This window comes from Crotalus tigris, unplaced genomic scaffold (assembly GCF_016545835.1).
Source record: "Crotalus tigris isolate CLP2741 ecotype Arizona unplaced genomic scaffold, ASM1654583v1 scf7180000018239.1010054, whole genome shotgun sequence".
In the NCBI taxonomy this organism is placed as follows: domain Eukaryota; kingdom Metazoa; phylum Chordata; class Lepidosauria; order Squamata; family Viperidae; genus Crotalus; species Crotalus tigris.
Genome location: NW_024096901.1, coordinates 334,712 through 361,937, shown reverse-complemented (window position 1 = coordinate 361,937; position 27,226 = coordinate 334,712). Strand labels below are relative to the sequence as shown.

At 39.1% G+C, this 27,226-nt stretch overlaps 1 protein-coding gene across 16 annotated transcripts in view; it reads right to left on the bottom strand.

Annotated features, from left to right (window-relative positions):
- The window catches only part of COL23A1 (collagen type XXIII alpha 1 chain), a 300,569-nt gene that overhangs the window by 55,171 nt on the left and 218,172 nt on the right, over positions 1–27,226 (bottom strand). For 14 of the 16 annotated variants that reach the window (XM_039349226.1, XM_039349222.1, XM_039349231.1 and 11 more), the window contains 3 exons: positions 7,890–7,916; positions 1,524–1,550; positions 691–717 (listed from right to left, as the gene is read on the bottom strand). In XM_039349226.1, the coding sequence (XP_039205160.1) occupies positions 691–717; positions 1,524–1,550; positions 7,890–7,916 (81 nt within the window). The remainder of the gene's footprint in view (positions 1–690; positions 718–1,523; positions 1,551–7,889; positions 7,917–27,226) is intronic. The other 2 variants (XM_039349223.1, XM_039349234.1) reach the window with 1 other exon arrangement.

Below are 27,226 nucleotides of genomic sequence, written 5' to 3'. Positions count from 1 at the left end.
ATAACTTTCCTTTATTCATTCATATCTAGAGAATACCTTGCTTTCACCTATGGGATGTTAATTTAATAAATTATATGCAACATTACTGTTCTGAAATCGTACTATTGAACTACAAAGCTTGCATATTTGAAAAATAATTAGGGCTGCTCTTTCTATTGCCTTTGATGGTGTTTTTCTCTAAGGCCCAATCTTCTATCCAAGTTATTGAGTTATTACACAAACTACAATGTACATCAACAGAGAGCCATGAAAAGAAACATATAGTCTGGTGCTGTAAAATGACCATGAGTGCAAGCAAGAGAGAAGATACCCGTATAAGGATAGTCTGGAAAGAATATAATCATATGCAGTTAAATTGAATTAAACTTAAATATTGTCTTCTACTGAAAAGGGAATTAAACAGTTAATAGCTGATGTTTATGCAGAAGTTTCCATGACATCAAAAGGATTTATTCCCCTGTAAATATGTGCAGAAATGCAGCCTGGAATAAAACTTGTTTTCTTTTGAAGAGTTTCCTTAAAATTTCAGTTTTGGGAGAAAGAAAGGTAAGGATAAGTTGTACAGCTCTGGATTTCCCTCCCATCTTTTTATCTTTATGTTTATATTCATATATTTTGATGTTTCTATGCTTATTTCAGCCAAACTCTCACCTACATGTAAATATGTTCATAATTACTAGTGATACTTACCCTTGGGCCAATATCTCCTTGTTCACCCTACAAAACAAAAAAGTTACTATCATCTGCTGCTCAGTGTTGCTTTTGGCCAAATTACTTCTTCCTTATAAATAGGAACAGTGGTGAAATATAGGAAATTACAAGTTTCAAAAATTAATGTTTGACATTAGCCAACATTATTTCATGTCCTAGAAGTCCTCCACATTGTAAAAGCCTCAATACTTAGATTTAGTGAGCTATTTGGGACTCACATATAGCAAGTGAATGGGTAGAATGGAAGGAGCTCTAGAAAATATTACCAGGACAGGTATGGACAAAGTATTTATACAATTCTTAGATGAACGTATTCAAATAGAAAGAAAAAAGAGTATATCTTTATGGTTTAGAAACTACCCAATTGCAGTCCTGATTTAGGACTCCAACTTTGCTGCAGAAGTCAAATCACCAAATTCATGCAAGATACAACATTAGTTTATAGTTCACCTCAATTCTTCCCTTAGCATTAAAAAGGAGGTTATAAAACATGCTATTCTAATAATTCTTGCCAGTGGGTACATGGTACACCTAACAATTCAAAGATGGTTCTCTTTGTTCTTGGCTTCTTTCTCAGTTTGTTCTCTTGGATATACATGGTGTGCTACCTTCATGTGCTGATGAAGAGCCTGTGAGAGACATCAGAGTAATACACACCAACATACTACTCATTGATAATTCTATCCAGATCTGACTTGCAGGGCCATCTCAATGAGGTCAATATAGAATAAAGGCCAGAAGAATATGACATTGTTTACTAGACTAATTAACACCTCTCCTAACATTGTCAAAGCACTTTTCAGTTGACTCACCTTATCTCCTTTTGCTCCTGGAAGTCCCTGTAGACATCAAAAAGAGAACAATTAGCACAGAGAAGCACTATTTTCAGTTAGAACCCTTCTTGATATGTAAACTACTATAAAAATAGTTATTCTCCCATACAACTATTTCAGCATATGACAGCTAGCATAATAGAGTGGAAAGTGGCTGAAAACTTGATCCCCAAAGGAGAGTCTAAAATAGGGATTTTTGCTCTATTAAGAGATAATTGGTATTTAGGGGTAGTTTAGGGGAAGGGTGATGGAACTAGAAAATCAAGGAGAAAGACATTTTTTCTATTTTGCCCCCAAAGTCCTTTTGTTTTGTTGTTTATTTTTGAAAAAGAATCAAAGAGGGGAATTTGAATAAATATTAAATGATTAACATGTGAAAGCAATTGTTCTGTATTTGGAAATCAATTAAATTGTAAAATACACTAGTGTGAAGTGCTAGAGGCAAATCTAAATTTCAGAAACCACTCAACACTAAAAAAAAATAAGGATTAGAAGCATTAAAAAGGTCTGTTAGTGATAACTTGCTTCAGAAAATAAGACAGTTCAGCAAAATATTTAACATCGAAGTATTTTTCTCACAATAAGTTGTTTCTGTATCTGTTCATTAGAGCGGAAGCTAAAATCAATATGTAACTTCCTTTCTTTTGCAACAATCTTGACAGTTTTTCCTGTTTTTAATATAAACATTTTGCCTGCCTGTTTCTCATAAACAGACAAGAATTAAAACGATATTTTTGGGAGTTGAGCAGCCTGTAATTCCATATGTATCAAAATTAAAAACATGTTGAAATCAATAAAAATGTATAATTATGGTATGAATAAACAATACAATTGTATGCACCAAGCACATTTTTACAAGTGAGCCAAGATAAACTTAGCAAAATATATCTATAAAGGATGTTGAAAACATTTTTACTACCCCTGCCCCAATTTTTAACTTCTGAAAATTACTCCAGGGACATGTTTTCCTTATTACTTCAAAATATCCAAATGTTTACATTTCTACTTTTGTTGCAAGTAGACCTTGGTTAGTGACCACAACTGGGAACGGCAACTAAGTTGTTAAGCAAAGCAGTTGCTAAATGAAACCTTGACTTTGTTTACAATCTTACTTCAGTTTTTTTTTTTTGCTTCACAGACCTGCGAAAGTCATAAATGCAAGGATTAGTTGCCAAGTTACTTTTTCATTACTTTCATAACTGCAAATGGTTGTAACAGCGACCGCACAAGGGCTACTGGCATAGATTAAATACTTGGCCCTTTAGTCAGTTTGGAGAATCAGTGAGCAGAGAATGTTAGAAAGATGCTTTACTGAAGACCAATTTTTCTAGTCGCCCTGTTGAACTGCTGTGCCCAAGCTTTGGCGCTCTTCTCTCAGTAGCAGAGTTCTCCTACTCCAACTACAGTAGTCCTTGACTTACCACCATTTGTGAGTTACATCGGCGCTGAAAAAAGTGACATCATTTTTCACACAACTGTTGCAGCATCCCCATGATCACATGATCAAAATTTGGGTGCTTGACAACTGGCATATATTTAGGATGGTTTAGCGTCAGATGATCACCTTTTGCGACCTTCTGATAAGCAAAGTCAATGAGGAAGCCAGATTTCATTTCAATAGCTATCTTATTAACTCAATAACTGCAGCGATTCACTTAACAGCTGTGGCAAGAAAGGTCGCAAAATGGGACAAAATTCATTTAACGACTGTCTTGCTTAGCAAGGGAAATGTTGGGCTCAATTGTGATTGTAAGTTGAGGATTACCTGTACTAAACTAGGCTGCACAGGAAACCTGTTTGACCTCATCTTTTTTCCTTATCCAAGCTGATTGTTTCTTCTTCTTTTTTCAATAGTCAAGGACAGGGGTAGGCAACCTTGGCTCTTTTATGTCTCGTGGACTTCAACTCCCAGAATTCCTGAGCCAGCTCAGGAATTCTGGGAGTTGAAGTCCACGAGTCATAAAAGAGCCAAGGTTGCCTATCCCTGGTCAAGGACAATGCCTGTATTCCATGCCAAGCAGTCTATATACAACTTGCAAATAAATAATGGCTGCATTGGGTGAATTTCAACATCGGTACTTAAAAGGAAAATAATAGCACATTCTCTTATGAACATGAAAAGAAAGGCCTTCTGAAAGTGCAGTCAGTCCTTGATTTGTGACCACAGTTGAGTCCAAAATTTTGGTTGCTAAACGAGACAGCTGAGTTTTGCCCTATTATACGAACTTTTGTGTGACAGTTGTTAAGTGAGTTATTGAGTTACTAAGACCCAGAATGAATCTAGTTTCCCCATTGACTTTGCTTATCGCAAAAGCTGATCAGCTGGCCCTAAGACACTGCAACCATCCAAACATGCCAGTTGTCATGCTAGTAACACGGTTGTTAAATGAATCTGGCTTCCCCATTGACCTTGCTTGTCAGAAGGTTGCAAAAAATGATCATGTGATCTCGGGACACTGCAACTGTCATAAATATGAGGCAGTTGCCAAGCACATGAATTTTGATCACATGACCGTGGGGGAATGCTATAACGGTCATAAGTGTGAAAAATGATCTTAAGGCACTTTTTTCCAGTGCTTTTTTTCTAAAAAAAAAAAAAAAGTGCCAGAACTCACACACGTCATACAACCCGCCTTGCCTACCCCACAAGTTTCCATCCCAAAAAGGTGCCGGAACTCCATTCTGGGCGTTCTACGAGAAAAAAAGCCCTGCTTTTTTCTATTGTAACTTTGAATAGTCACTAAACTAGAGGTTGTAAGCCAAGGGCTACCTGTAGTCTCAAATTCACAGGAGACCCAGTAAAAGCATTTCTTTTGAGAAATAATCATTACAAGTAGGATCTGCAAACAAACAAACAAACAAACAATATATGCAGCCACGGAGGAAGCCTCCAGTTTTCCATTTCACACTTACGTGTGAGCAGACATTGTACATTAAGGCTGACTTGGTACTGGCCCAGGGTGCCCTGGCTGGTTCTGAATCAAAAGCTATTCTAAAAATACAAATCTTTGCATGGATGGCATCATAGTCTATGTGGCCTAGAGGGTGCCATATAAGCTTGAGCTAGTACTGCATTTGAAGCCTGCAACCTGGAATGCTTTCAGGGTTAGGATTTCGGAAATCCCTTTACATCTCTCTCTCACTGTTTTCCATTCTTCACATCTCTAGAATCAACAAGCTTTCTGAATCAATTGCCTATCAATGGGAGGCATGTTCCGGGGTCCCACCATACATTAAATGGATGGAAGCTACAACATGGCTACTTTGTCAGATTTGGTGGAACATGCAGAAATAATTGGGGACCAATGATTCGATGTGAAGCATTAGGGCACTATCAGCCCCACTAGGTAGACCAATCCAGGAAATAAACTCTACAGGAAGAGTAGGATCATCTTAGTTAATAGAAGGGCAGAATAACAGAATCTTAGTAGTTAGTAGACCAGCAGAATTACAAAATCTTGCAAATCTGATTGTTGTTCCCTCCTCTTTCTTATAGTTAAAAGAGCCACCTCGGCTCTTATATAAAAGAGCCGAGGTGGCGCAGCAGTTAGAGTGCAGTACTGCAGGCCACTTTAGCTGACTGTGTTCAGCAGGTCAGCGGTTCAAATCTCACCGGCTCAAGGTTGACTCAGCCTTCATCCTTCCGGGGTAGGTAAAATGAGGACCCAGATTGTTAGGGGCAATACCGCTGACAAAGTGAGGGGAGCCTGTGGCTTAGAGGTTATAACAACTGCCTAACATGTAGATAGCCCGGGTTCGAATCTCAGAAGAGTAAGTTTGGCTGAAGAGAGTTAAAGGAACTCGAAATAGCTATACCATTCTCTCTTTATTCTTTGTTAACAACCTAAAAATGTAAAATGATGTCGCAGCTGGTGACTGCTGCTTGTGGATGGCTCTAGATTGAGCTGATACAGGCAAAAGAAAAGAAAAGAAAGAAGATTTCTTTCTCCCATATTTGGGCTGACAGGGTGTTCATTCAAGGTAAAAAATCTCCTCCCCCTGTCTCGTTCCTGATACCGCTGACAAAGTGAGGAGAGCCTGTGGCTTAGAGGTTATAACAACTGCCTAACATGTAGATAGCCCAGGTTCGAATCTCAGAAGAGTAAGTTTGGCTGAAGAGAGTTAAAGGAACTCGAAATAGCTATACCATTCTCTCTTTATTCTTTGTTAGCAACCTAAAAATGTAAAATGATGTCGCAGTTGGTGACTGCTGCTTGTGGATGGCTCTAGATTGAGCTGATACAGGCAAAAGAAAAGAAAAGAAAAGAAAGAAGATTTCTTTCTCCCATATTTGGGCTGACAGGGTGTTCATTCAAGGTAATATATATATATATATATATATATATATATATATATATATATATATATATATATATATATATGTTTTTCTGAGGTTTTCGCGGGTATTTGTATGTAGGTCTTTGGTTGTTCGGGTTTTCTCCCACGTAAAATTGGAAGTGTCTTGGCGACGTTTCGACGAAGTCCCATTCGTCATCTTCAGGCTGGTGCTTTCAGCTTCGTGCCTCGAGCAGCAATGTGTGGTCTTAGCTGTTTCTTCCTTTTAACTGCCAGTGGGGGTATGAACTGATTGGGTGGGAGCTTGGCTGTGTTCTGATTGGGTGGAGGTGTGTTCTGATTGGTTAGGGGCGTGGCTGTGCTCTGATTGGCTGGGGGGTTGGCTGTGCTCTGATTGGCTGGCTCTTGGCTGGGGGAGTGTTCTGTTTGGTTGTGCTCAGGTTAGTCTGAGTTGCAGAGGGATTCAAGATTTTGGGCTGCCCTGCCATTCCTTGGCTTCGCGTTCGTGGTCGTGCTTCCTCTTCATGGAGGGTGTCAGTTTGCTTCATGTATGGATTGGGGGGTTTAAAGTGGCTAATGATGCAGCTGTGGTCTGGCTTCTGGTTTGTGGTCGTGCCTCATAGTCAGTGTGGCTTTGGGTTTGTTTTTTGCGTGGATGTTTGGTGGTGACATCCTGTGTGGTTTTTGTGAGTGTGGGTCTGGTATCATTTTTTGTGTTAGGGAGTCGTTTGTCAATGAGGGCGGGTTTCCAAATGGCTGGTAGGCGGGAGGTATCATCTCGCTTGTTCATGCTGTGTGGGCGTTTTTCTATCTCGATGGCTTCTCTGATTATTCTGTTATTAAAATGTTCACTTTTGGCAATGGTTCTGGTATTTTTAAAGTCAATTTCATGTCCTGTAGCTTTAAGGTGTTGGACCAGGGAAGATGTTGGTTCCTCTTTTTTGACTGAGTTCTTATGTTCTTCAATGCGTGCACTTATTCTTCTGTTGGTTTGTCCGATGTATGTGGTGGGACAAGTGGTGCATGGGATTTCGTATACTCCTTGATTTTCTAATTCAATTTTATCTTTGGGGTTTCTAAGGATGGTGGATATTTTTCTGTTTGTGCAGAATGCTGTTTTGATGTTGTGTTTATGGAGGATCTTACTGATTCTGTCTGTGGTGCCTTTTATGTATGGGAGGAGGGCTTTGCCGTTTTCTTGTTCTTTGTCTTGGATTTTAGTGGGGGTTTCTTTTTGGATTAGGTTTGTAATCTTATTTCTATGGAATCCATTGGATGTTAGTACATTGGTGAGAGTGTGTAGTTCGGCACACACTCTCACCAAAGGAAGAAACAGCTAAAACCACACATTGCTGCTCAAAGCAAGAAGCTAAAAACACCAGCCTGAAGATGACGAATGTGACTTCGTCGAAACGTTGCCAAGACACTTCCAATTTTACGTGGGAGAAAACCCGAACAACCAAAGACCTATATACAAATACCCGCGAAAACCTCAGAAAACATATATATATATATATATATATATATATATATATATACACACACACACACACACACACACATTGCTTACTGGTGTACACCGCTTAGAGAGTGCTTGCACTTAAAGCGGTATATAAGTCTCATAAATAAATAAATAAATAAATAAATAAATAGTTCAGAGAATTAGGGAGGGTTGTAATGGGCCATTTCTCAATGTTATCTTGTAGTTCTTGACTTAAAAAATGCTTTAGCCCCTTTTGCCTTGGCAACAGCTCCTTTGTATCTTTTTGGGATATGTTCTGTACTCTCTATAGTAGTGGTTCTCAACCTGTGGGTCGGGACCCCATTTGGGGTCGAACGACCATTTCACGGGGGTCGCCAAACAAGGCTGTCCGCCATTTTTCTCCCCTTTTCTTTGGCCATGCCCCTGGCACCCGGTGATGTATAAGTGGTTGGGGGTCACCACAACATGGGGAACTGTATTATGGGATTGCAGCATTAGAAAGGTTGAGAACCACTGCTCTATAGCATATACTTGTAAATGTATTAATTATTTAGATCATTACTTACTGGCTTTCCATCCAATCCAAGGGGCCCCTAAAAAAAGCAGAGAAGAGTCTTACAGAAAGATATGAATTTGTGGTTTATTTAATTCTGTCTCTTAAAGTTTACCCCCCATATTTAGAGAGTTTATAATAGTTCTGGAAGTGCCATTTAAAGCCAATAATGCAAGATCAACAGGAGAAAATACCCTTGCAGCCTAGGGTGGATCTGCTTGCCCTTACAAAACTTTTCTAACACTGCAACAAAGGTAAATGGCTGATGGAGTTATGACATTAAAAAATGAACAAACCAACAGAATTGGTGTTTTAAAAATGAATGCTTGCCTATAATTATGAGATGAAGAGAATCCATAGGAAATATGTTTCTACACACACATTAATTGCACTGATGTATACAGAGAAGGGGAGACTGTTACTTATTACTAATCAAATCACAATAAACTATCTGTGACATATCAAAACCCATGTTTTCCATAATGGTAATACTATGGATGTACTTGCTTCCTGACAAAATACAGTTTTCCCCCTCTACAATAAAGTTTAAAAGTCATCTTTGAGGCTCGGAAAATATGATATTCTTCCAGCAGAACTGAAGATGTAATAGAAGAACTACAGATTTTGTTCATTAAATCAAAAACAAATGTTCATTCCATGATCATGTGGGACAACCCTCTGTGAATTTTGTTTAGTAAGGTGTTTAATTACCGAGCAATACTTTTTGATTGTTTTCAAACCACAACCCACATCCTTTTTAATACTTTCTCAAATGGAAACCAGTTGGCTCTGTCTTGCAATAATTGCCATCAATATTTTAATAAGTTTTTTAATTTAAGACTGTCCCTCATTATATCCGCTAAGTCAACAATGAATCATCCACTGTAAGAGTTGGACTGCCATTATTTCTCCTAAATCCAAACATTATCCAGACTGAAGAAATAGCACATGATGCTGGTTAATCCATCATCACTGGCACAGATCCAAAGCTTTTATTGTGAAAACAAATAATTGCAATTAAGGAAAAACTGGAAAACGATACTTAGAAAAAAAAGTCATTTATCTCTTTTTCCACTATTTCTTTAATGACTACAAACTCTAAGCACCCTTTCATCTATAAGTAAAAAATAGAGTAGTTAGAGTGTATAAATAGACAGTTATTCTGTACTATATTAACACCAAAATGTTAATGTTTGCTCAATACCTCTTTGCAACCTATTTCCAAGTATGAAGGTAGTTCTTTTGCTTTGCATTCTAGATGATAGGGATACTCACTATATGGCTATCTTCTGCTTGTGCAAGAAACATAGAAGGTGAACAAAGTATGAATCCATAGGCATTTATCATCTGGCTGTAATTGTGGATAGTGAAGAAAGCTGGGAAAACACTACATCTGGGAATGTTGGGATATTAGGCTAAAGCCACAGCCTTTTAATAGAAGTGACAGATGCTGCATATCAGTGAAGAATTAGTTCCAATGTATTTTGAAACACGTGATATATACGTCCTTCTCTGTTTACATGTTCTGATAAAAGTAAAGATAATTTCTCCTCTGAGTCAAACTAGACTCCTGGTGACTTCTAGGAAATAATATGAAAGTGATCTGCTATCGCCTTCCCATTACTTTGTCCTGTTATGATTTTCCAAATTCCCAGTCTAGACCAGTGGTCCCTAACTTTGTGGCTTGGCAGCCCAGTTTGGGGGAGGGAGAGAGGGGAACAGGGCTGCGTGAGTGGCGGGCTGGCACATGTGTGCACACAGCTCCAATTGCACAAGAGAGAAGAGAAGCCTTTGGGGCACAGTCTCTCAGCTTCTTCATGTCAAAAGCTTTCGCAAAGATACGGAAGGCCTGAAGCAGCACAAGATATCTCCCCTGAAGCCTTTCATCCATTTGCAAAAGCTTTTGGCAGGGAGAAGAGAAGCCTTTGGGGGCACATCTTCTGCACCTTCAGAAAAAAAGAGTGCAGAGAAGAGCACAAAGATGATTAGGGGACTGGGGGTTAAAACATATAAAGAACGCTTGCTGGAATTGGGTATGTCTAGTTTAACGAAGAGAAGGATGAGAGGTGACATGATAGCAGTATTCCAATATCTCAGGGGTTGACACATAGAAGAGGGAGTCAAGCTATTCTCCAAAGGCAGGACAAGAAGCAATGGATGGAAAATAACCAAAGAGAGAAACAACCTAAAACTAAGGAGAAATTTCCTGATGCTTACAATGATTAATCAGTGGACTGGAAGTTTTTAAGAAGAGACTGGACAACCATTTGTCTGAAATGGCATAGGGTTTCCTGCCTGAGCAGCGGGTTGAACTAGAAGACCTCCAAGGTTCCTTCCAATATTGTTGTTATTATTGTTGTTATTGTTATTATTATTATTATAGCTAGAGCATTTAATTAATTGATGGATTATTTTCAATTTAGATACTGCCCGACTTCAATTCATTACTCGTAATAAACAATAAAAATACAAAACAATACAAAATAGGATAGGATGCAATTGCTCTACACAAAAACATAGACCAAAATACATCCAATAAGAGGCTCCATCCATCTGGGAGAACAACTGGGTTTCAAGGCCTTCCAGAACTCCAACATAATGGGAGTCACACTGATTTCAGTAGGATTCTTATTTAGAGGGAAAGAACTGTTACAACTGTTGCTGCATCCTCGTGGTTACAAGATAAAAATTTGGACAGTTGGCAACTGGCATGTATTTATGACGGTTGCAGTGTCCTGGGGTCATGTGATCACTTGACTTTCTGATAAGCAAAGTCAATGGGGAAACCAGATTCACTTAGCAGCCATATTACTAATTTAGCAACTGCAATGATTCACTTAATAACTGTGTCAAGAAAGTTTGTAAAATGGGGCAAAACTCACTTAACAAATGTTTTACTTAACAGAAATTTTGGGCTCAGTTGTGGTTGTAGGTCAAGGACTACCTGTATATCGATGTCACACTCAATGCTCATTACTGCCCGTGCCATTACATTCTGGACTAGTTGAAACTTCCAAAGGGTTTCCAAGTCCCATGTGAAGTATTCAAGCTGGGAGGTAACTATGCAGTCCACTTGGACTGTCTGAGACACTGGAGCAGAGATATATTGTTTTATAGTGGTTCTCTGTCTTCCTAAAAGGGCAGTTTTAGTTAGTGGATGTAGGGAAGAAGACAGCTCTAGTGTATATCAATGGCAGCTAAAAAACTATTACTCAGAGGAGTTCTCAGCATCTCACAAGGTAATAAGATAATAGCTTTGCATGTAGACAATTATATCTATAGAAAACAGCTCCTTCATTTGCCTGTTTTAAAATTTCTTCTGCATAAAAAAATGACAATGCTTTGACAATACTTTTTCATGAGTGCTGAAAAGTTCAAGGGATATATTCAAATATTGTGTAGTGAAATACACTCCTATTTTGTGTCTCCCTGAAACTTGTTTACAAGTTCAAATTGTGCTCAAATGCATTCAATTGAATGGAACATGTTTTGGTACAAAATGACTTTTATAATTTATTTATTTAAGTGACTTACAGGCTTCCTTGATCACAACTGCAACTCCAGGTAGCTTTTTGCTTTGTGCCTTTTGAGTCAGTTTTCATTCCTGGTGACTGCCTAAAAAAGTCCCTGCAGATTTTTTGGCAAGATTTTTCAAAAGGGGTTTGCCATTGCCTCCTTCCTATGGCCAAGAGATAAAGACTGGCCCAAGGTCACCCAGGCTGGCTTTGTGCCTAAAATGGGATTAGAACAGCCCTTACCAGGCCTGTTGAACACACATGTGGATTGTGTGGACTTAATGGGAATACTACTCCAAAGTATAGGAACAGAGAAATCCAATTCCTCAAGCCCCACAAGATGGCAGTGCTTTACTGATTAGGCCTGGAGCATGCTGATTCTGCCAATGTCAGCATGGAAAGAATTTTACTAGATGTTACTACTCTTGCAAAGGACTTCAAAATTAAGTTTCAATCAAATTGTGGGTGCAATTTTTTCCTCAATGGCTTCATGTCAACAAACAAAAGATTTAAAAAGCAAAGCCAATCAAAATAATGCCGCCATTCAGCATTCCCAAATAATTTGGAAGCTTCCTTTACTACCATTTCAAACAGTGAAGTCAACTTTAATTAGAACAATGTGGTAATAACATCAACTCATTTGCTGGCATCACTTTGGCTTAGATCAGTTTTTATCAACCATCCAGATGTGAATTCTGCCCTCCCAAAATTCCCAGCCAGATAGAATTCTCCTAACTGAGAGAAGACTGGCTGAGACACAGACCCTTTTCACAATATCAGGCCAACAACATCCATCTGGGATACAGATAGAAGCCGATCCTTTTCTGAGAACTAATATGGACAGTAGGTCAGATATACCTTGGATTTGATCCAGTCACAATCCCCTTTCAGAATAGGTATCTTTTTGAATGAATTTAGATCCATGGCAGACATGTACTAGCTGTATTTAAAATGCTTATGAGGGGATGGCTGTTCTAAAGGGGGATCCATTTGCTAGTAGTCTTTGATCACTACCCTTTTATAGCATCTTGGATAACTGAGAAAGAGAGTGGCAACACTAGACTTGAATACGTAGTCAGAACTACTGCTGCCTTCTGAATGTTGTTGTGGACTGCCCAAAGTTGTGCTCTAAGATAGATGGCCACACAATTTTTTTAAAATTAATAAAATAAAATCCATATAATAAGCTTTAAGAAACATCTTAAAATAAGTATGATGTTAGTTTTCCACTAACATGACGCCTTTCAAATGTGGGAGACTTCAGTTCTCAGACCACCCGGCAAACATATATGTTGAGGAGGAGAATGGTTGAAATCTGCATATCTGAATAACAGTATTCTATGTTACCTGAAATTAAATACTTTCAGAATAAGGGCAAAACCAACTATTATTGTCTCTTGATGATGATGATCGTGGTATTTTTTTTTTTCTATTTAGGGTAGGCAGATTATAATGTTGCTCAAAGAAACTCTGCACCTGGAAGGAGGGAGGGAGGCAGACAGACAGACAAGACAGATGATAAATTGATAGCTATGTTGGCTAGGAATTCTGATATGTGGTCCAACACACTAGGGAGAATAGATCACCTTGTTGTGTGGTAGGGATGATGTTTCCATTACCTTTTACTGGCTATTCTGGCTAAGGCTGTTGGAAATTATATTTCTACAGATCTGCTGGACCATTATTCTCCATCTCTGGTTATTATGGGTACCTATTTAACACATTGATCAGAAGATTCTGGTTTAGAAGAAATCAGGCTTTCATTCTGTTATTTGCTAGGACTCCACTAAAGTTCATTCTAATTTTTTACAAATCTCTGATTCATGTATTTTCCTCTGAAAATATTAGCATTATTTACTACCGCTCATAATCTGCATGCAAAGAGATCTTCCTAATATTACATTTTTCAATCTAACAACAGTTTCTAGGGCTGTTCATCCAGTGTGAATAAAGATTCTAGAAAACTCCAAGCACAAAAGAGAACTAATCTGTAGGTCATGGCAATAGAACTCTGCTTAGAATTTAGAATTGTTGGCAACAAGAAGAAAACCTAAATGAAAATCTGTGTGTTGTCTGGTTGCCACATGGAGTTGGAGATCGTACTCTGGAGATTATTCCTTTAAGTTTTATGAGTGTCCATAAGCAATAAACACTCCAGGGAATATATTTTCACAGAAACTTTTAGTGACTGCAGGGAGTGCATTCATCTTGTTTTTGTGGGCAGTGTGGATTTTTTTTTCCATTTCCCCTGTTGGGATTCTTTTGTCACTCTAGACCAGACAATCTCAAGGCTGTCCTCTACTACTGTCCAAGTATTAACCAGATTGACCTTGTTTAGCTTCTCTGAGTCAGCCAATGACTGCTGGATACTGACACCAACTGTGGTGCTGTTCTTACATAAGTTGTCCTAATACCACACTGGTTACAGTTACTAATTAAGTCTTCAGTCCCTTGAATTATATAAGGATATTTTTTGGTTTTGTTCTTGGAGATTAAAGTAAAGTATCTGAAGAAGAGAGTGGGCCTCTCTGAATTTAAAAATACTATCAGTGAAGTGTCACTTTTAGTTCTTTATTGTTAAAGACAATTGGGAAACCACAGTAACTTTTGCTGGGATTCATGGAGCCCTTGACTGCTTGGTCAATGTCTTCTAACCCCTGCTCCTCTAGCCCTATAAAATTTCCTGCTATCCTGTCCTAAATCTAATTGCAAGTGAACTGGAACAAGGTCACAGGGAAGGAGGGGGAATTACAAACTGGAGGACAAAAAGCTTTAAAGACCACCAATTCTCATGTGGCAACCCAGTTCAACCTCTTGCTTTCTTTCTTCAATAAGAATACAATCAGCAGGGTCAATCAACTACACATTATATATTAAATTTATCATGATATTTGATCTTCAGGTCACCTCCTTTGCTGGTGGAGGGAGTCAACAGTTTCCAAACCTCATGAACAGAATCCCATTTATCATTTGCATTTCCATAGGATATAAAAAGACGTGATGCACAGGGATGCAACTGTATGTTTTCCAATCTTCATTTTACACAAGTCATCTTTGATTAACAGTAAAATATAACCAAGGGATTTGAATTTCTTGCTTTTCCTATTCTTCTTCTTTTTCTTTTTTTTGGGCATACCTTAGTTATAATTGATACAGGGAAATCTGGCAATTTGAGATTCAGTAATTTCAAAATTATTAATGGGAGAAGCTGCATTTCTTTATGCACAAGCACCAGGCAAGTAATAAAACTGTGAATTGGCCAAGAAGTAAAAGAGAGGACCTTTAAAAAGATAAGTAGATGGGATTCAGAGATAGAGATAAAGGTGAAACAGGTTGTTGTTGGTTTTGAGTTTCAAAGTAGTCTGTAAGATCTCTAAGTCATCCACAATGCAAGAGGCAACAGGAAATGTTTGAGGCAGAGAAAAGCTGCAGTATAGCATCTGTTCCTTGTGGTGAGGGATTGGCTGCAGGGATTAGAGAAATCTGGCTTGAAGAGAAAGCAATTTAGAGATCATTTAGTTAACAAAAGATATGAAGAAATATGTTGCGTATTCTCTTAGGAAATATATACATTAGCCATCTTATCCTACTGGTCCAAAGCAATAATTTATTTTCATATTAAGTGCCATTTTAATTTCATAAAATTTGTGATCTTCTCTTTTCTTTTCTTTCTTTTTCACCTAACAAGGTAGCTAAGTGACTTGCCTATGCATATTAGCACATCTAAGTGAGTCCTGTCCTAAAATGGGTAATTTTCTGCTGCAACCATAGCACTCATTAGATGCTGATTTGAATGTCCGCCACTGTCTCTCACATTCCATCTTAAGATTCCAACTAAATGTATATTATATATGCTTCTAAGTTATCACATTGGATTTACACACTGCAGTAAGCCATGGTTTATTTCACTATTTTTTTATTGAATTAGCGTCAATTGGCTGGATTCACACATTGCGCTAAGTTATCAGTCTTGCCTTAGAAACTGCAATGATTAGATTCACAAAACACATTAAGTCAAAACCAAGCAAGCCACATTATGACTTACTACGATGTTTCATCCCAGCCACTGTCTGCTTGAAGCACGGCCTCTACAGTAGGGGTGTCAAACTCAATTTCACTGAGAGCCGCATCAGCATTGTGGTTGCCCTTGGGGGGTGGGTGGGTGTGTCCTGGGTGGGTGTGGCCTACTGGGTGAGTGTGGATGGAGTGGGTGTGGCCGACTGGGTGGGCATGGCCAACTCTACATCGTTTGTGTCAAGGGTGCCTGTGGGGGCCTGGGCTGGAGTGGGACAGATCTGGGGGTGAGACCAGGGCAAGTGTCAAGGCATGGTCCACTGGAGTAGCCTCACTGTTTCTCTCAGGCCTTGCAGGGGCAGCTGGATGGAAGCCCTGGGTAGCAGAGGTCAAACACCCAGCCTGGCCCGGGGCACCAAGCCCAGCCCCACTTCCCCAAGGGGGCACCCAGCTGCACTTATCTCCTCCTCAAGCCTACTGCTGCTGGGCTTGCTCTCCTTAGCCAGGTTGCTCATGATGGGTACAAGGGCAAAGTCAGAGGGAGGCCCATTCCCTCTCCATGGGAGTAGACCCGGCTTTGTATCCAAAGTTTCCTTAGCAATAGGATGGGAAACCCCCAGGATAGGCCAGGAGGAGGGGGTAAAGGGATGGTGAAAGGGCAACAGGGCAGGACTAATGCAGGAGTTTCCTCAGATCCTCCCTCTCTTTCCTTCCTTCCTTCCTTCCTTCCTTCCTTCCTTCCTTCCTTCCTTCCTTCCTTCCTTCCTAAGTACAGAGTGGTGGGAAAATATTTGAGATGAGGGAGGGAGAAAAATAGGCAAGAAACGCAGCTGAGGAGGTGTCACCCTTCATGAGGAATGAAGAAATGCACCATCACCTGGAAGTAGCCAGCACATGGCCCTCACCTACTTCACATATCTGGTTTGGTGGGCTCTGGGAGAGGGGATGCCATGAGCAGCGTGAGATTCAACATTACCTGCACAATGCCGCCCAGTCCCCAGCCTGCCCAGTCTTGGCAGGCAGCGGGGCGCTCTCCTCACAGTGCCGAGAGGTTGAGCTGGGTGGTGCGAAGCTTGTCAGCTTTGCACCTTGCTGCCTGCTGAAATTGGGCAGACTGGGGGCTAGGCAGCATTGCACTTCTCATCAGATTTGTGCCACCCGGTTCAGTTCTTGGCACTGTGAGGAGAGTGCCCACTGCCTGCCAAAACCGGGCAGGTTGGGAGCTGGGCGGCCTCAAGCTTCTTTTGAGATTCGCGCCGCCCAGCTTAGCCTCTCAGTGCTGTGAGGAGAGCACCCTGCTGCCTGCCGAAACCCTCCCCGGAGCCCATCAAGCCGGATATGTGAAGTAGGCAAGGGCCATTTGCTGGCCACTTCCAAGCGATAGTGTATTTCTTCATTTCTCACAAAGGGTGACACCTCCCCAGCATGCACCCAGGGGGCAGGGCCAACGCGGCAGGGGCTGGTTCCTCGCTGGTTCCAGTTGGCCTTGTGGAGCTAAGACTGAATGTGTTTCAGCACAGATGGCCACCACAAAATTGTACATTGGCTCCCGGCTGGCCTGGGCCAGGACCAAGGCAGCAGGGGCCGTCCCCTCACTGTTTCCAGGATGGCTTCGTGGGCCACATGAAACCACTTCATGGGCTGCATCTGGCCCCCGGGCCTTGTGTATGACATGTCTGCTCTACAGAGTTAGAGACCACAATTAAGGCAGCCGCAAGTCTTGTATGCCCAATACAACAAACATACTGAAGCCAGAGAATACAAAACAAACAAATAAAATGCAGCCTTATTTCATACCCTCCAAGTCAAACTCACCCACAACTCTTAATAATCTTTTTTTCTCATGTATATTGTAGGAAGTGTTGATATGTTGTTGGAAAGGCCATCCCATTTGCACTGTTTGGTTTCCCAGCTACTCTAACCTCATTCTACCCCTTTATTTCATAGTTAATCATTCACATTCTGAGGAACTTTAGAGTCAGTTAACTTTTCAAGTTGGCACAAATATGGGCTAATTCTGAAAGCAGTACAACAGTGAGATGATCATGAAGTGAAATCATCTCTTGTTTGTTCAAAACTGACAATTTGCAATGCAATGCAATATTATAGGCAGCTAATTACGTCTACTTATTTGGTTTTTCAGTAAAGATAAAGCTTCTAGTTTCATTTTTTACAATCACAAGGACTGTCTGACCTTTATCCAGAGTTTGGCAAAAAATCTCTTTCTAGGATCTCAAAGTTGCACTTAGGACCTAGCAACAAAAAGTCAAGGATAAGACTTGAGACTCATTGCTTCTCTTGCAAATCCAAGAGTTTTGTTTATGAGGACCAGCTGCTTCATAATCAAGTAATCAAGCCCACCTGTATTAATAGTCCAGGGTTTAACTCTTTTATCACTTTCTTATGCCTCCGCATGGTAATGGACATCTTGTTGCTAGCTTCTTGGCCCTAGAGGTGTAAGGCAATTTCATCATGATTTGATAATGGCATTAGATGGTCTTAAAATTTGTTTTTCTCGCCTTGGCTATTTCACCCCTCTTATATTTTCATGCCAAATCAAGGAATTATTTTTTAAAATTTCATTTATTTACACTGTTACAAGAAAATCTATTTTTGGGGGGTATCTAGCATTGAATATGCATTTGTCAATATAGAACAAATTAAGTCTACATATACTGGTTCTGAATAAGATTCTTACTGGCACTGATTGGATCGCCATTATGTTTCTGTTTAAAAATATGCTTTTTATTAAATTTCACACCACCATGTAGTTATAATTGTGTAATAATTCCCAAATAGTAGCAAAGAACATTTCTAAAGACTGGCTGATTTTATGAAACAAGAACACTCTGGAGAGACATTATGGTGCTTTAATAGCACGTCATTAAAAGCTACATTATTGTTAATATGTTGAATTGGTTGTTTTGAATGGTTTTACTGTTTTATTGTTTTAAAATGTTTTTTTTAAAGTTTTAACTTTAATATATTTTATGAATTGTAAGCCATCCAGAGATATTGGCTGAGATGCGAAGCCATAGAATTGAACAAATAAACAATGCAGTTGCCAAGGATGCAATGTAAAAAAAAAATCTCTATTTTAAGAACTATATACATTATGAATAAAAAAGTAACAAGATTTTACTTGGCAGTTTCCTTTATACTACCAACCAATATTTTTGAGTTATCCAACGGGCAATAAATGCATGCAACTTAATTAAAGTTTGTTATATATAACAATTATATTCTCTGGAAGTGTGGCTAAAGACCATAGAAATATTTCATGAAATGCAAGTAAGAAATTTGAGTGCCCTCACTGGAGCCAGCCATATTACTAAAAATCAGCATGTTTGACATATGCTTGAAATTTCCATTCTATTCTAAATGGTCTTAGACATCACACTGGATTTCTTCAATTCTGGCTTAATATATTTAATTAACCATGCAATTAGATTTTACACAGAGAACAATTTTACCATGATGGTTTGGAGAAATTCTGCAATAAAAAAAAAATGTATAACATTGGCAACCCATTCCTATCACTTACTATGTCAAAGAAAAAAAAAAAAAAGGCCACAAAAGTAGTCTGCTTGATATCAGTGCTCTTCATAGGAAGAGCCTGAAATACAATTTCTAAATTAATAATTATCAAGAAGCCCTAAGTGGGAACTGCTTATACAGCTTATTTTGCTGTATAGAAACTTTTATATATGAGTAACTGATTTACATTTGCTTTTATGTATGAGCTTCATACATGTGCATGCACAAACACACATAGATGTACGCAAAAACATGTTTTGTAATTATTGGTGGTAGACATGACTTTTCTGCTTATTTGCAATTTGGAAATATATTTGCTATAATAAAATTATGGATTAACTTTCTTGTTTTTAAACAAGAAGATGACGAATGGGACTTTGTCGAAACGTTGCCAAGACACTTCCAATTTTACGCGGGAGAAAACCCTAATAACCAAAGACCTACATACAACCCCCCCTGAAAACCTCAGAAAATATGTATGTATGTATGTATGCATGTATGTATGTATATAAAAATAAGGTGATCACCAGGATAAAATCATAAACACAAATGTTTAATCTACATTTAAACATTTGTGTTTATGACTTTATCCTGGTGATCACCTTATTTTATTTCACATTATGTGTATACCCGGGATTTGTGTTTTTAATACTATTAAGGATACACACACACACACACACACACACACACACACACACACACACACACACACATATATATATATATATATATATATATATATATATATATATATATATATATAATTTTCAAATATATAAAATACTTGAAAACATTTAGATATTTGGGGTTGTCTTGTTTGTGACAAGTCAGAGAGACATGTATCCTGCATTAATTATGGGTGGATCCCACATATCCAGTATAAACCACACATATAAATACATAGTTTTATGGCTCTCTTTTATATTATTCTGTGATCTGAGTACACTGGTAGAAAAAGGAGCATCTTTGGAACATTTTCCAGACTTGGAGCTGGCGGTCCCCAAGTATTGTCAAAAACATGTGGTTTGAGAACTGCAGTAAATTTGGCAATCTCTTTGATCTTTCCAAAGAGGGAAGTGTTTCTAAGAGTCATGTTTAACTAGAATAAAGATCCCAAAAAATAAAATAACAAATACATGAATATAATGAAAATTGGGTTACAAAGCAAAGTGTTGGCTGAGTAAAACCTTTCGAACATGTGCTCATCTGAAGCCACTCTTGTTTTGTATTAAGATCCTGCTGCATAAGAAACATAAAAATGTTCCCAATTAGCGGCTCACAATTTCTATCATTTCTCCTCACTGTTCCACTTCTCTTTCTGCCATTCTCTATGAATAGAATATAGTAGAGCTTACTACTATATTCTATTCAAAGAGAATGGCAGAAAGAGAAGGGACCTTGGAGGTCTTCTAGTCCAGCCCCCTGCTCAAGCAGGAGGACCTATATCATCTCAGACAAGTGACTGTCTAGCCTTTTCTTAAAAATCTCCAGTGATGGAGCGCCCATGATTTCTGGAGGCAAGCTGTTCTACTGGTTAATTGTCCTCACTGTCAGGAAGTTTCTGCTTAATTCCAGGTTGCTTCTCTCTTTGATCAGTTTCCAACCATTGTTTCCTGTCCTGCCCTCTGGTGCTTTGGTGAATAATATGACCACCTCTTCTTGGTGGCAGCCCCTCAAATACTGAAATACTGCTATCATGTCTCCCTTATTTCTTCTTTTCTTTAGACTAGCCAAACCCAAGTCCCGCAGCCGTTCTTCATATGTTTTAGTCTCCAGGCCTTTAACCATCTTAGTTGCTCTTCTCTGATTTTTTTTTTCAAAACTCTCAACATCTGTTTTGTGATATGGTGACCAAAATTGACTGCAGTATTCCAGGTGTGGTCTTACTAGGGTTTTGTAAAGCGGTATTAATATTTTGCATGATCTTGATTCTATGCCTCTGTTTATAAAACCCAGGACTGTATTAGCTTTTTTGGCTGCTGCTGCAAACTCCTGGCTTATAGTTAAGTGATGATCCACTAGGACTCCAAAGTCCCCCTCACAGTTACTGTTTTTATGCCAGGTCTCACCCAATCTGTACTTGTGCCTTTGATTTTTCCTCCTAAATGTAAAACTTTGCTTTTCTCTACACTGAAACTCATTTGATTGGATAGGGCCCATTGTCCAAATTTGTAAGATCTTTTTGGATCCTGAGTTTGTCTTCTGGGGTATTGGCTACTCCTGTCAGTTTGGTAGGAGTAAATTTGATAAGTCCCCCTACAATTCCCTCATGTAAGTCGTTGATGAAGTCGTTGAAAAGTACTGGGCCTAAGACAGAACCTTGTGGTACTCCGCTGCTTACTTCCCTCTATGTGGATGTAGTGTTGTTGAGGACTATTCGTTGAGTACGGTTGCCAGCCAGCTAACGATCCATCTGGTGGTGATGTTGTCTATTCCACCTTTTTCTAGCTTACAAAGGAGTAGGTTGTGGTCTACTTTATCAAATGTTTTGGAGTGCAGCACATTTCACTGAAAAGGATTCAACATTCTGTTTAGATAATGGGAACACACCTTCGGATTTTTAATGGGAGTTCTTCCTATCTAAATACTATATAGATAGTCCTCAACTTACGACCACAGTTGAGCCCAAAATTTCTCTTGCTAAGTGAGACAGTTGTTAAATGAATTTTGACCCATTTTCAGACTTTTGTTGCCACAGTTGTTAAGAGAATCACTGCAATTGTTAGTAACACAGTTCTTAAGTGAATCTGGCTCATGGGGATGCTGCAATGGTCATAAGTGTGAAAAATGGTCATAAGTTTTTTCAGTGCTATTGTAACTTTGAACAGTCATTAAATGAACTGTTGTAAATCAAGGACTACCTGTAAAATTCTGTGAATGGTATTTCTCTGAGAAAGGAAGGATGAAGACAAATATACTGAAATGAAACATAATACTTTTTCATATTTATAATCAAGTATTACATGACTGAGGAGAGCCAAGCTGGAAACTGGGAGACTGTGAGTTCTAGTTCTGTTTTAGTAAAAAACCACCTGGGTGACTTGGGCCGGTTGCTCTCAACCACAGAAAGAAGGCAATGACAAACTATCCCTCAAACATTGCCAAGAAAACTACAGGACTAATCTGGGCAGTTGTCATTGACTCAAAGGAATACTAATGCTAATACTAATCTATCTAACCCCAGTTGTTGGAAAGGACCCCAAAAATGCCAAATCCAGTTTAACCATTTGGCTGTCTGTGCAACAGCAACAATGGTAATACAGCTAAAGAACTGGCAGCTGTGATTTTATGTTGTATACAGTAATAAAACAAAGTAACGTAGCTGGTTCAGGTTGGGGATTTTTTTCCCCAGGTTAAATTATTTTGGCTCTGTTCTCCATTATTTTCTCTTAAACTCCAGTAGAAGCTGGAGCAGAGGTTGTCTGTCAGCTCAACAGCTGGCTGATACACTTTGCTTGTTTTCCATCTGTTAAAGGCGTTCCCAGTTACACTTCTGTTGATATATTTTACATCATTGCAAAGAACAGCAAATTTATATGAACACTAAAATAGCTGAGCTCTCCCTTGAAAGGAATCCAAATATTCACTTTTGATACAAAATATTGTTTGAATATCAATCTAAAAACTGGAGAGGAGTCTATTGTATCCCAAGAGAATTAACTGCTGCTAATGATTTCACTTTTTTTCTCAGAAGGCAATCAATCTTTTTATTCATGTGGAAGGGGAAAAATATTTCATATAAACTACCTTGAATGTTTGTAAAACAAATAATGAGTTTCTCAATAGCAGGGGCCATGTGTTGAGAGCTACCACAGGAGAGCATCCTGAGGTGCTGGGGAGAACATGGAAGTTTTGAACTGATCCCTGGACATAGAATGGAGGAGAGCCAGCAGACTGAGATGAAATATGGCAAAAGAGAAACTTGAGGTGTGGGTAAAGAAATGGTTAATTTCTTTAAATGGATTGGATGAAGTGGGCAGGCTTTGGATTCAGTGTTATCATTAGAAGCCCAAGTGACCTCTATAGAAAAAAGTTCTGGTTGATTTGCAGATGACAGCCTTTCCTTGACAGGAATTATGTTGGCTGAGCATGACTTATACTGGTAACCTCACTGTAGTCTAGACCAGAGGTCCCCAACCTTTGGGCACCAGGGACTGGTTCTGTGGATAGAGGTCTTTTCATGGACTGGAGAGTGCATGGTTTTGTGTGCTGCCTGCATCCTACAGATGGGGCTTTTCTTGTTTGGTGGCCTGGTTGCTGGCATGCTGCAGCCTGGTATTGGTCCACGTACCAGGGGTTGGGGACCCTTGGTCTAGAGTAAGAGGCGTTTTTTGTGATTGGAAACTGGAGGCAATGTAGAAGCTGGCACAAGTGATGAAAAGCAAGTTATGGCTGAAGTTGCAGGCGTTCTGGGGTTTGCAAATGCATGGAAGCCAAACAGGCCTTCAAACAAATTTTTAAATTAAAAAAAACCCAAAGTAGACATGGTCTCCTTAAGGCCTGGTGGATGCTTATAATGGCTGAATCTAAGCATTTGACTAGAGTGGCATGATGGGTAGAAACAGAGAGTCTCAGTGATACCACACAGAGTGTACAGAAAACTCTTGAACACTACAGCGTTCATAAGTTGTCTGAGGTGAGCTGACAGGCTCTATCTCCTAGCAAGCCAAAAGGTGAATGATCTGACCATAGCAATGGACTGATTGTAATGTTCTCTCTTACTAAATCAGTTTACAACTGCTTGAAGACAAAACCAGATCTAAAGTGCCACCGCTGGTATATATCAACTCTTCAGTGACTTGAGACAGGCCCATGGTTGCCATGATATCCACAAATTCCTGAGCTGCTCTGGACTCAAGGTTGCCTGGTAGCAGGTTGAAGTCTCTGACCATTAGCAGCTTTGGGATCTGCACAACCAGTCTGGTAATGGAATCAAGCAAATCAAGCCAAGAGGAAGGGTGCAGATAGGAGGGCAGTACAACACCAACAATCTCAATTATTTCCTAGAGCTCACTTCAAACGGATATGAAGGTAACCTCTTATGACTTCTTATAATCAAAAGAGCTTCATATCTGGTGATCTGCAACACAGACATTTAAGAGTCCTCATATCTCACAAATGATATTTGTCACCCAGTCTCCCTTCCCTGGGCTCTTGATTGATGCCAGACCCAAACTACTTCCAAGAGATGGGAACTCTGGGTCTGCTCAGATTTTGGTAATATATGCTTTATTGGCTGCCTTATCCACAATTAAATTGTGAATGAAGACAGATTTGTCACAGACTGACTTGGCATTTAGAAGCAAGAGGTAAAACCCAGATTATGAGAAAACATTTGACCTGTGGTAGTATTAATCTGCAGATTTCCAGGTGGAAATAAATTGCCACTTCGTCTAGTGTTTTTTTTATCAGATTGTGTTTTTGATTTGGAAATGGCTATAGCTAAGTTTTAAAAATTGTAATTAATGAACAGTTGACACAATGTTTTGTAGTTGAATTAGTGTTTTACTCTTTAAATTTTATTGTACATGGCATCATAATATTATGATATTTCCAAGAACCTAGCAAAATAAACAAATGCTTATGATGAACAAGTAATAACTCTTGAGGAGAAGCAAAACAAATGACAATAAATAAACTTCAAAATGTTCCAAAAATGTTTTTGGGTGGCACAGTTCTGGCTGAATCAGCTAAGTGTAGAATCTATTAATAAGCATGTAGAGGTTAAAGCATCAGGCTACAAAGTGGTAAATCATGAGTTCTAATCCCCCCCCTTAGCCATGAAAGCTAGCTGGGTGATTTTGGGCCATTCACTTTCTCTCAGTCCTAGAAAGGAGGCAATGGCAAACTACATTTGAAAATTCTTGCCAAGAAAACTCTAAGAACTTGCCCAGGCAATCTCTAAGAATTGGACATGACTGAATGAAAGAATTTTTTTTTGAACATGTAGGACTAATGAACTGATTCAGGTAGAATAAGAGGAGAAACTCACCAGAGCTTGTGACAAAGGACTTTATCAGGCACTTTGGAGTCCTGCTCTAGTTTGGTTTGCACCCAAACCATGACTGCCCAAATATAAAAGCTAATTTTGATGTGAAGATGTGGTCATGATTTGAATCAATCAGTTAATGCTTTGGGTGCATATTTCCAACATGAAATCTCGTGTTGCTTCCAGGAATTCAGATTGATTACATATTTTTCATATTTCATCTCAAATTAATTTTGCTTTTGTTTACTTATATCTCAGGATTATCTTAAAACTGCAAGGATAAATGCCTTTACACGGAAAAGTTGTACTTATATGCAAAACTATCTAAAGAAGGAAAAAAAAAACAGGCACCAAGCAAGTCAATTGAAAAAATGGCTCTCGGCAGTAGAATTCTTTAAATCAGCAAAAATATGAATTGAATTCTTTAATTACACATCAGTTGAAGTATGTAAAATATATAGCTGTTCAAAACATTATTTTAATATATTTTATTTGTAAAACCTGAATAGAAAAGCAGATTCTTTTACTTCTTATTTAGCAGATAACTTCTACCACTGCTGGATAACCAGTCCTTTATAATTGTCTACCTTAATGCTCTCCAGGGATTCTCCTGAATTAAAAGGGAATGATTCTACCCATAGTGACATATTATTTTTTCAGAATGTCAAGTTTTCAGAGTGTTCTCTTAAGAACAGATAATTATAGTGTTGTTGCAGAAATGTGTGAGGCAAAAACCTTTCAAAAATGTCAAGGAACCATGCCTCTTTGTAGGATGGGGAAATAAGTGGCCACCCCAGATGTTGCTGAACAACTACAAGCAGATTGGGAGATGCAATTTAACACTTCTGAAGGGCCATAAGTCCCTTATTTCTGGCTATTATTTTAAAAACATCAATGTATAGCTTCTACTGGGTTTGAAGTTCCACTAGGCTGAGTCTCAAAATCATAGCTCAATGTGCTTCATGTGAGTCTCCAGGTCATTGTGTGCAGCGTGAGCTTAGATGACACACATAGGAGAGCATTGATCAGAAGCATGGCTGCAGTTTATAAATCTCAGTGCTCCTCCACACTTGAGAAGAAAACACAGCTCAATGATTACTAGGGAAATCCACACAGCAGCTGCCCTCCTGTCTCCACATTAAAGAATAAGGCAATCCTGTTCCTGCTGCTGGGCATGGGCAGCATTCTACCCTCCTACCTGACTGGACCCTAGTTCACCAGGGTTTGTGGAGATACAGTAATCACTGTTGCTTCCTGCTTCTTCCCTTCTTTTCCTAAAGGCCCTTTTCTCACATCCCAACTAATGGTTGTAAAGTGCAAGGAACCCTAAGTAGCAACAATCTCACTTCACTTTGATACCACTACCTCCACCCCTATTGGGGTGAGCAAGAATATAAAAATTTTGGAAACATTAAAACACAGGCTCCCAGCGGTTCCTCCACTCACCCAAATCAGAGGAGGACTGTTGAGTTGGGTGTTGCTGTGGGCAGGAGGATGGAAAGTTGGGGCAGTGGCTGAGTCTGTCAACAAACTATGACAATCTTGGCATGAGCAGAGTGTGCCTCTCAGTACAGTTAAGAGCTGCCTTGAAATCAACATGAGAAAGCTGCCATGTTCTATGCAAAATTCTCTTTTCAAGTCTTTTCCATACCTTTTGCCTAGGAGCTGCACTCAAAGGGGTGCCTGTCATACAGTGCTGGTTTATTCCTTTCCTGACACAGTTGACTCTCTTGTACATCCCCCCAAATTGATTCCAGTTTGTGCCCTAAGTAGCTTCCACTGTAACAATCCTGTAAGTTTGAAGAGTATTGGATCTTAACTTGATTTTGAAACTGCAAACCCACAAACCCCATCTAATAATTTTTCCTTTGACAGGATGTATTTATTTAATCAATTTTTAGCCTGCTTTCCATTATATTTGGATATTATCTATAAACCTCTTTTAAGTGGATGACACATGCCAAATGGAAGAGAAAGCAAGATTTTTCTTCTTTTGAGAACCAGCAATATCCTTTGATTTGGGGACAGAATTGGAAATCATTTTCAAGCATACTTGTTTCTTCCAGAAGGATTAAATCCTGGCAAGTTTCAAATGATCACATTAAGGGCTTTATGTTTCCTGTGAAGAGACGGCAGGTCATTTGTACTTTCAGATTGCACAATTCTGTTAATAGTTGTATTTCCTGTCTGGTCTATCTAGTAACCTGACAGGTTCAGCGGTGGGATTCAGCCACTTCGCACCACTTTGGCAGAACTGGTAGCTAATTTTTTGTTGGCTAGACCCAGAATGGCCTT